This window comes from Rhea americana, unplaced genomic scaffold, assembly GCF_003343005.1.
Source record: "Rhea americana isolate MKP2758 unplaced genomic scaffold, rheAme1 scaffold_291, whole genome shotgun sequence".
Taxonomy (NCBI): Eukaryota; Metazoa; Chordata; class Aves; order Rheiformes; family Rheidae; genus Rhea; species Rhea americana.
Window position 1 is genome coordinate 530,994 of NW_028186414.1, and position 10,308 is coordinate 541,301.

Sequence of the window (10,308 nt, forward strand, 5' to 3'; positions counted from 1 at the left end):
AAATGCATGAGGGTTTCATGAGAAATATTTATTCTTAAAAAAAAAAAGGGGGGGGGGGGGAGGGGGGGATCACAAACCACACAACTCTAGAATTTGGTGTTTAAAGTGGTGGTAGTGTTTTAAAAAATTATTTTCTTTGAAGTGACTCAAAATAATAATTTTGACAAGTATTATGCGTGGACTATCAGCATATCTGGATATTTCAGAATACTTGCTTTTATATTAACATCAGTTTTGTTGATTAAGATTTTCCTGTTTCAACAAGAGTTAATATTTTAAGGCTCATTATATACCTAGACAGGTTTTTATCACTAATTTGTACTTAAAGAGTGACCCCATTTTAACATAAAATTTTAATATCAAAAAAAAATGGGATTTCCTATAGGAAGGAAGCAATCAGAACCCCTGTGAAGTAGAAGGGTTAACTTCTCTGTGCAAGATTTCTTATTCGTTGAATGCTTTTCGCTGTGTTAAAAGTGATTAAATTGCTAAACACTCAATTTTGTTCATTTTACAGGTTGAGCAGTCGAAAGTTTTAATCAAAGAAGGTGGTGTGCAGTTACTGCTTACAATAGTTGACACACCAGGGTTTGGTGATGCTGTGGATAATAGTAATTGGTAAGAAATTTTTGTATGTTTTCTCAAAAACTTTTTGAATTGTATTTTTTGATTTAACACCTTGGGATGTTTTTTAAATGCATGCTTTGACCTTTGGTTTAAGTGTTGTTGCCTTTAAACCTGTGTTTTTCTATTAGCTTCAAACTTTGAGTACTGTAGTTCTGATCACATTTTAATCAAATTATAATAGCAATTGGCTTCTCTCTAGCTACCTTTAAAGTGAATGGAATAGATAGCTCTGTTATCAACACTCCCAATATACTGAGCCTACTTATATGCTTCATGAGGTTTGACCAGTAAAGTGTATTCGTCTCATTTCTGTTCTTAAGTGTTCTATTTAATGCTATTACAATGAAGGTAAATGTGTTTGAAAGGTTTTTTTCCGTGAGCTACTCTCTCTGAGTTCAGAGCTATGTAACTTGATTGCATGTTGAGGAGCTTATCTTTTAAAATATGCCTCGTTAAAGTCTCTTAATTAAAAAAAAAAAGTCACAAGGAAATAGTGTGCATCTATTTCTTAGCAAATTCAGACCTTTTTTTTTACATAAGTGATAAACATGGATTTTTATTCATGTAACCTCTGCAGTTGGCAGCCTGTTATCGACTACATTGACAGTAAATTTGAGGACTACCTGAATGCAGAATCTCGAGTGAACAGACGTCAGATGCCAGATAACAGAGTGCAGTGTTGTTTATACTTCATTGCTCCATCAGGACATGGGTTAGTATTAGTATGTTTAATATTCCCTTTCTCCGTCTTTATCTCAGATGAACATCCAAGCTTTGGCATTCTTAATTATGCAAAGTTCCAGACAGGATTTTCTTAATGGCCTACGGACCCTGTTTAATTTTGAAGATGAGCTTACTTTGGCCTCTCAAACACAAGTAAGCCAGACTAGTAATAACTTAAAATACCAGAGAACAGGATCACACATAAATTACATAACAAGAAAAATGGTCCTGGCACTTGAGAACACTTGTGTATTTTTAATTACTCCAATACTATTTGTATGATATATTTGTCTTTTGTTCAAATACTCATGTTTAAAATGTTCACAGTTCAAGCAATGGGATTTTTCCTTTTGATCCTCTCTCCATCCCTCCAAGTTTAACAATAAATTGAAGATRGGAAGTTTCATGCATCTTTAGTATTAAAGCATGTTTTAATTCACTTGGCTCTGAATCCTTTGTCTAGTGAGTTGAAAATTTCAGTATGAATGTTCTGCCCTTTTATTTCCCCCTGGCTATTATGCAATCTTCTACCAACTTCTCGTTTTTTAACTTGATCAGRCTTCGATCTAGTGGTAGGACAACAGAACTGCATTTCCAGTACATAGTAGATGCAGGTTGTATTGTATCTGAAATCGGTTGCTTAGTATTTTATCATGGTATTATAATTAATTAAATTTGTCAGAGATACTTTAATGTATAACCTGATAACCAGAAAGAGGATAAGCTAAGTAGCCTTATACAAACTCTTCTATAATGTATATGAAAAGCAGCAAAAACTATTGAAGGAAATAATGAAGGATTTCTAAGGAGTATTCCTCAGACAGTAGAAAATGTCAGCTATTACATTCAGTTTCTACAGCTGGCATTATAGTGCTTCTAGAAATCATTCTGAATTAGCCAATGACTTTTAAAATTTGGAAAGAAATCAGTTTTTTGAGGATGACAGATAAAACTTTTTTATGTGAACTTGTCTTAATTATTTGACATTTGTCACAAGAAATAAATAGTAATTTTATTTTATTTTTTTTGTCTGCTTAGATGTTTATAGGATAGTCAGTTTTAAATGCAAACATTTGAATTCTTGGTAAATACTGTTTTATTACTTGTGCCAAATTATAATGTTGTTTAGATAAAGAGAAAACAAAGCATTCCTTTTTACTTTTTTTTGGAGTATAACTTTCAGATTTTTTCAAAAAACATTTACCATTTTCATAGAATCATGGAATCAGTAAGGTTGGAAGGGACCTCTGGAGATCATCTTGTCCAGCCTCCCCGCTCAGCAGGGTCACCTAGAGCGTGTTAGACAGGGTTGCATCCAGGCAGGCCTTGAAGATCTCCAGAGAAGGAGACTCCACAACCTCTCTGGGCAACCTGGTCCAGTGCTCCGTCACTCTTATAGAGAAGAAATTACCCCTCACGGTCAGGCGGAACTTCCTGTGGTTCCGTTTCTGCCCATTGCCTCTTGTCCCATGTGACAGGACAACTGAAAAGAGTTTGTCCCCATCCCCTTGACACCTTCCCTTCAGGTACTTACAGACATTGATAAGATCCCCCCTCAGTCTTCTCTTCCCCAGACTGAAGAGGCCCAGCTCTCACAGTCATTCCTCATAGGGCAGATGCTACAGYAGCTACGATCATCTTCGTAACCCTACGCTGGCCTCTCTCCAGTAGCTCCATGTCTCTCTTGTACTGGGGAGGCCAGAACTGGAGACAGTACTCGAGATGAGGCCTCCCCAGGGCTGAGGAGAAGGGCAGGATCACCTCCTTCCACCTGCTGGCAACACTCTTCCTAATGCACCCCAGGAGACCATTGGCCTTCCTGGCCACAAGGGAAAACTGCTGGCTCATAGTCAGCTTGTCATCCACCAGCACTGCCAGGTCCTTCTCTGCAGAGTTGCTCTCCAGAAGGTCAGCCCCAAGCTTGTCCTGGTGCCTASGGTTATTTTTCCCTAGGTGCAGGACTCTGCACTTGCCCTTGTTGAACCTCAGGAGGTTCCTCTCTGCCCARYTCTCCAGAGAGCCTGTCCAGGTCTCTCTGAAKGGCAGCACAGCCCTCTGGTGTRTCAGCCACTCCTCCCAGCTTGGTATCCTCAGGAAACTTGCTGAGGAGGCACTCTGTCCCCTCACCCAGGTCATTGATGAAGAAGTTGAGCAGGATGGGAGCCTGGTTGAGCAGTGATGAAGAAGTTGAGCAGGATGGCAGGTCTCCTGCCCCTTTTGCTGCCCTTCTTACTCATAGGGATGCACCGCTCTTGAGCTTGGAGGAAGTGATGCTTGAATACTACCCAGCTGTCATGGACCTTCCTTTCTTCTAGGGCCTTAACCCATGAGATTCCTCCAAGCAGGTCTCTGAGGAGCCCAAAGTCCGCTCTCCTGAAGTCCAGGGTTGCAATCCTGCTTGTTGCCTTACTTCTTTTCTGCAGGATCCTGAACTCCACCATCTCGTGGTCACCGCAGCCAAGGCTGCGCCCAACCTTCACATCTCTAACCAGTCCCTCTCTGTTGGTAAGGACAGGGTCCAGCAGGACACCCTTCCTCGTAGGCTCCTCCACCATTTGTGACAAAAAGTTGTCATTGATACATTGCAGGAGCCTCCGGGACTGCTTGTGCCTTGGTGTGTTGTCCCTCCAGCAGATGTCAGGGTGGTTGAAGTCCCCCATGAGAACCAGGGCCTGTGATCATGAGGCTACTTCCAGCTGTCTATAGAAGGCCTCATCAACTTTCTCTTCCTGGTCAGGTGGCCTGTAGTATACACCCACAAAAGTGTCCCCCATGCTAGCCTGCCCTTTGATCTTYACCCATAAGCTCTCAGCTGCCTCCTCCTCCTCCACCCCCAGGCAGAGCTCGATGCATTCCAGTTGCTCTCTCACATAAAGAGCARCTCCACCACCTCGCCTCCCTGGCCTGTCTCTCCTAAAAAGCACATAGCCATCCATGACAGCATTGCAGTCATGTGAGCTATCCCACCATGTCTCTGTGACTGCAATGAGATCATGGCCCTGCGATCGCACACAGATCTCCGTCTCCTCCTGTTTGTTCCCCATGCTGCGTGCATTGGTGTACAGGCATTTCAGAGAGGTGGTCATGCCTGCAGGTTTCCCAGGAAGGGTGTACAGGGGTTGCCCATAGCCATGTCCCAAACACACATCCCCAGCTGCATGTACCTGTTGGAGGCCCCCCAACCTGAATCGTGTCTTGTTGTCTACCCTGTCTGTATTTTTTTCCATCCTTATTTTACCTGTTAAAGCTTTTTAACCAGTGAGAGATGCAGATTGTTTAAAAGGAAAAAAAATGTAATGCTTCAGATAAATGAGGTTTTGGCCACTATATTTGTGATTTTAAAAGGTAGAGAGGTATACTCTTTGCAATAGTATCTATTATTATTCTTGGGAGGGGGGAAGTGTAAAACTGGGATAGGTTTGAGTAACTTCTTTCAGATACTGGAGTAAATGATTGGAATCCTCATCTAATTGAGGAAACAAACGGAGCACTGAGAAAATTGGTGCTTCTGTTGCATTCATTTCCTCTTTTGCGTGTTGTCTTCTCTGAAAGAACATTACTCACTTCCTACCTGTTTTTTGTGGTGGTGCTGCCTCCCAGCATGTTTCCTGTGCAGACAGTGGCCCCTGTAACCTCTCAAGTAGATTACTCTTCACTTTTAATAGGACGTGATTCAGTTTAGTGTGAGCTTGCTTTTGACTTAATGTATATGTGAAAAACAGCTTGTTACTATTTGTAAAGAATAGAAGTTGCTAGTTAGGTCCTTCCACTTGAAAGCATCCTGCAGGTTTTACTTAGCATCTTCAGAGAGGTCTGAACTAATGGGTTAGGTGTGTGGCTTTTTTGGGAGGGTGGGGAGAGGGAGTGTTTAGAAGGAGGAGGGAAAAAAAAAAAAGAGAGAGAGAGAGAGAGAGCGAGCCTTATAGGTGAGTAAATGAGATGATAAGAATTGCTGGTTCTTCCTGCAATTCTGGGATCTTACCTAAGAGCTTCCTGCTTCAGTTGCTCCACTTCAAACTTAGGCGCTCGGCTCAAGCACTGCTGTAGTTCTGAACAGTGCTGCTGTGGCACTTGCCCCTCAAACTAATGCTGATGTAGCTTGCTTTTGAAGTGAGGCTAGAGAAAGCACGTTAAAGTAAATGGATAGCCAAACGAACGTTTTTAAACTAGATATGCATTAATGTTAGCAGTTTAATGGAAACATTTTGTGAAGCTGAAAAATGCAGTAGCAAGTAGAAAATGTTAAAGTGCAGCTCAATACATTTTCCTTAATAGGAAAAAGAGATTAGGCTTTTTTTTTTTTTGGATTTTTAAATATTTGAGAAGTTCCAATTCGTGCTAGGACTTCAGAATGCTGTAGTCATCATTAACACATCTGGATTTCATAGCACTAGAAGATTCAATATTTGTTTGTGGGAAGAAACAACTTTCCTTTTCACGGAAAAAAATTACAAGGTGAATTGGAACATGTAATTTTTCTCTTATAAGTGTCAAGCTTGTTACTTATGTATGAAGCAAATTCCATAAATTTGGTCTTAGCTCTTCCAATTTTTCTCTTTACCTATTTGTGTAGTTGCCAGTCTTAGTTCATTAGTCTCTAAAAACGTTAGTATTTAGTTATATTCCAGCCAGATGTGCTGGAATCAGCTGGATTTATCTTGATGGAATGTGGAAGTCTGCATTGCCCTTGCTAGCATACCCACCCCATGACCTGAGATTCCCTGAAGTAGGTCTGCCTAAACCTGTTTTCAATAGTTTTTTCTTTAACAGTGTAAGAGTTGAAGGAGATTTGTTTGTTTTCTGATAGAGGCCTGAAAAATACAGTAGGAGAATGAGAGGTGTCACTTTTATAGTGACACTAATGTTACTGTGGAACTTGTTCTAAGGGGATTGTCTCATCTTGAAATATTTCTTTTAGAAGCACTGCTGCTTTGCAGCATCTCCCTAATGCTATTTGCAGTCACATATTGTGGGTGTCTATGTTTAGGAGGAGAGGCTTAAGTTTGAGTAATAAGTGGATCTGTTCTTAATGTTCCATGTAATGTACCGTTAACTTGTTTGGTTACTTCTCAATCCTAGTCAGTTTGGGTGATTTTTATGTGGGAAATCTTGCTTAAATTCTTTAACTACTTCAAGGCAAACAARCAGGCTATAATTCTAGAGTGTTGATGCATCAAGGCCTGTGCCTTTAGTGTGGCAAGCAGGGGAAGTCGATCACTTGGCACGCATTAGTGGTGTTTGTGTACCTATAGGATGAGATTTTTGTTGTTTTGTTAAGTAATGTTTGACTTGTCATCCACTTTTCTAATGGTCTTTTTGTGCGCAGTAACTTAGAGATGAGATGGTCCTTTTATATGCAAGCCACAAAGTTAGCTGTCTTCAACAGTTTAATGTAGAAAAAAACTTTGTAGTTCACTTTCAGAAAAGAGCATACAAATAAACRTAACTTTCAGAAGATCACATATATTTCACCCATATATGTGAACAAGCCATGATTCACAATCATAAACTCTTACTAGTCAGGTTTTAAATGAGAACATCTTCCAGCTGGTAACATAAGAACTCTCCTGCAAATGTAGTAACCTTATCAGTTGCTTAAATGAGTRTAATTTCAGCTAGCAGAAATCTCTTGACTGCTAGCAACTTATTACTCTAATTTTGTATAGTGCTTAAAGATTTCCTATACCAGCTGCAGGTAGTCTTTTGAATTTCATTCTATTTATCTTTCATAAATCAGTGTCTTCAGACTAGTTGTCAAGACAAATCTTGATTCATTTGTACGTTCTTGATTAATCAAAATAAATTGCAAGGCTTTAATATTGTCTTTCAGACTTAAGCCTTTGGATATAGAGTTTATGAAGCGCCTGCATGAAAAAGTGAATATCATTCCACTTATTGCCAAAGCAGACACACTTACACCCGAGGAATGCCAACAGTTTAAAAAACAGGTGAGTTAAAAGATTAACATTTACCACATGAGATAGTTCAATAAGTTGGTCCCTATGGAAATGGTGAGATTTAACTTCTCATATGCTAAGCTTAAACCCTAAAGCAACAACTTGAGACAGCAAAGCTAAGTAATTTGTATCTCTAGATTTAATTACATTTTTTGGTGAAATAACCTTGCTCCTTTTCCTCAGGGAAAGAGATTTTAAGTGTAGTATGATTCTTGGCAGTTAAAATATTTCATTGCTAAAGATAAAAATCAGTAAAGGAGAAAGGAATATTCAATGTTTAGATGCATAACAAAAATAGCGAAAAGGGGTATTTAACAGTACTATTCATTGTATTAAGGCATTCACTTTCATTTTGGTATGCTATATTTATTAAAGTCGCATCAGGCACTGGATGAGTAACAGTATACTTGCCATTTGGTAATGTAAGACAACTCTTAGAATGCTTTTTAAAGATGGTGGGAGTTGTAGCATTGATGCAAATGAAATGGTTTATTTTCTGTATTTGTAGAATAAAGTTGGTATTGATGCTTTTTTTTTTTCTTGTTTTCCCCCCAGTTGGTTTATGTTTTATTTCAGCTATGAGATCAGAGTAGGACACTTAGTCTTTTCCTGTGTTTTAGGATGAGAAGAGGGAGGACACACAGGAGGACAAGAAAAGACATGGAGTTTGTTTTATTGAGCTGTGTCCAGTCCTACTTTAAAAGCACACAGATTCTGAAAATAAATTTGAATTAGGAGATGATGCTGTGTGCAAAGCTGTTAGTTTAAGTCTGAAAATGAAATGTTATTTTCTACCTTGGAGAAATTTAGGCAAATCTGAAGTTCCCTTTGGTTGCATTCATGTTTTTGATGTTATTTAATACAGAGGAAAAAGAGGACAGAAGGCAGAATATTTATTAATATATATGCAGCTTTATCATAAGTTGACAATATGTAGGGCAGACTTCCCAAATCAAACTTCTAAAATAAGTCATTGCATGAACTGCAAACTTACCTTCTTTGAGTTTGCAAACCCATGAACCAAAAATAATCCCCAGAGTACTGCAGTGTAGCTGTCAGCTAAATAGTCTTATATTTTTTCCATTCTAAAATTCTGGAAAACTCATCAGACTTGTTTTAAAAAATAACCTTCAGACAAGTCAGAAACCAGAACAGTAACAGGCTTATTTTTGATGGCACTGTCAGTTATTTAAAATTTTCATTGGTGTTCACAAATATTTTTTCAAAAAAAGCTTGTAGCTAGAGTCAGTTCATCTGTCACAAGCTCTACTGAAAGAGGCAGGTGATCTTGCTTCAAGCGACTGATGCTCAGGTGAGCCCGAAACAGAAAAGTACAGGAGTGACAGCAGTAGCTATTGCAGGAATTCAAAGAGCTGAAGTATACCTGCACTTACGTATTCAAATCCTTTCAAATCCTTTTTTTTTCTTTTTTTTTCTTGAAAGAAAGTATTCAATTGCTAGACTAGTTTGGAGATCTAAGTTGTGTTGTATTAGTTCTTGCATGTGCAGGTGGAATATGTCATGAGTGTGTAAATCTCCCTGTAGACCTACCTGTAGAAAAAATTTTTTTTTGTTGTTGCCTTGTATAGGTCGATAGTCCTTTAAGTGCAAATCAGCTTGAAATATTCTGTTAGCTGTGAAATGCCTGGCTCTGATCCTATTGTGTTGGCTAAGGAGTGATGGTCGTGCTAATAATTCCTTGAAATAGCCAGATGGTGTAACCATGGGAGCAAGTTCTGTGATGCAACTTAGTCACCCTAAAATGCAATGAGTTTACAAGTGAAACATAAGTACCAGATTGCAGCAAAAAATATTTTGAGTTACTACAAAGTATAAATTCCTCAAACTATTGAATAATATGTTTTTATTTTTAGATAATGAAAGAAATCCAAGAACATAAAATTAAAATATATGAATTTCCAGAAACGGATGATGAAGAAGAAAATAAGATTGTTAAAAAGATAAAGGTAAAGAGTTTTATTTTGAAAAGCTGTTTGCTCCAGGACAATTTCCCTTTGACTAGGGGCAGAGGGGAAGTGAAAAGCATTGTTTTATTGAAGAGTCCACCAAAATTCTTTGAAGATTAAATCAGATATAAGGCTATTCTAAGAAATACTCTTTCTTATAACAGGGAATGAATGACTGTGTTCTCAGACAGGTTAATTAAGTCCATTAATGACTTAAGTTCAAAATGGAAGCAATAGATCACATTCTCATTGATAAACTCTTAAATGGTCACTTGCTCCTGTCTTTTTATTCTATCCTTGTTTTACTTTTATCCACCTACTGCATTTTGATTGTGAACTTTGAAGGAGGCTAGGATCCTCTTTCAGACAGAGGTATGTAGTGGCAAAAGATACATGCATTAGAGTTAATAGAAGTACTGTCTGGCTAATTAATGTGCTAAAACAGTGAGGAATGACTAAAGAAAAGCAAATGGGTTGTTAGGCTATTGAAACACTTTTTTTTTCTTTTTTCTTTTTAGTTTATTCATATGCAGGCTTTTATTGAGCTGTGCTTCTTTCTGCTCAGTAGTTTTAACAGCTTGTGAAAGCTTCTATGTTTTTGTTTTGTGGGAATCACCTAGGATAGATGAAATACACATGGCACAAATGGAAGATATTCTGTGACTAAGGCTTGCCTAGCCTAAAGGAGAGGAACAGAATAAAAGCAAGGACAAAAGTGCAAAATGCTTAGCTTTGTAAGCTGTTCCTTACAGCTATTTAAAGATGTTCTTGGCTACTTTCTTGCTTCAGCTGAAAACAAGAACTTATAGTAGTTCTTTGGCAAATCTTTGAGAACTTGGATACAAGATTCKGTCAAAGTAATAATCCTTGTAGCCAATTGGAATATGAATTGATATTCATTACTGTGCAAATTGATTAAATAGGAAAAAATTTACCTATTTTGTTTACTAAGTAGCAAAAATGTCTTTTAATCAGATTTACAAAATACATCAGAGTGTACAGAATTTAAAAGCCCTGTGTGTGTGTGTGTGTGT

At 38.2% G+C, this 10,308-nt stretch overlaps 1 protein-coding gene across 2 annotated transcripts in view; it reads left to right on the forward strand.

The window, feature by feature from the left end:
* The window catches only part of SEPTIN7 (septin 7), a 70,703-nt gene that overhangs the window by 46,014 nt on the left and 14,381 nt on the right, over positions 1–10,308 (forward strand). For both annotated transcript variants that reach the window (XM_085309137.1, XM_085309138.1), the window contains exons 4-7: positions 518–618; positions 1,205–1,339; positions 7,181–7,298; positions 9,182–9,274. In XM_085309137.1, the coding sequence (XP_085165263.1) occupies positions 518–618; positions 1,205–1,339; positions 7,181–7,298; positions 9,182–9,274 (447 nt within the window). The remainder of the gene's footprint in view (positions 1–517; positions 619–1,204; positions 1,340–7,180; positions 7,299–9,181; positions 9,275–10,308) is intronic.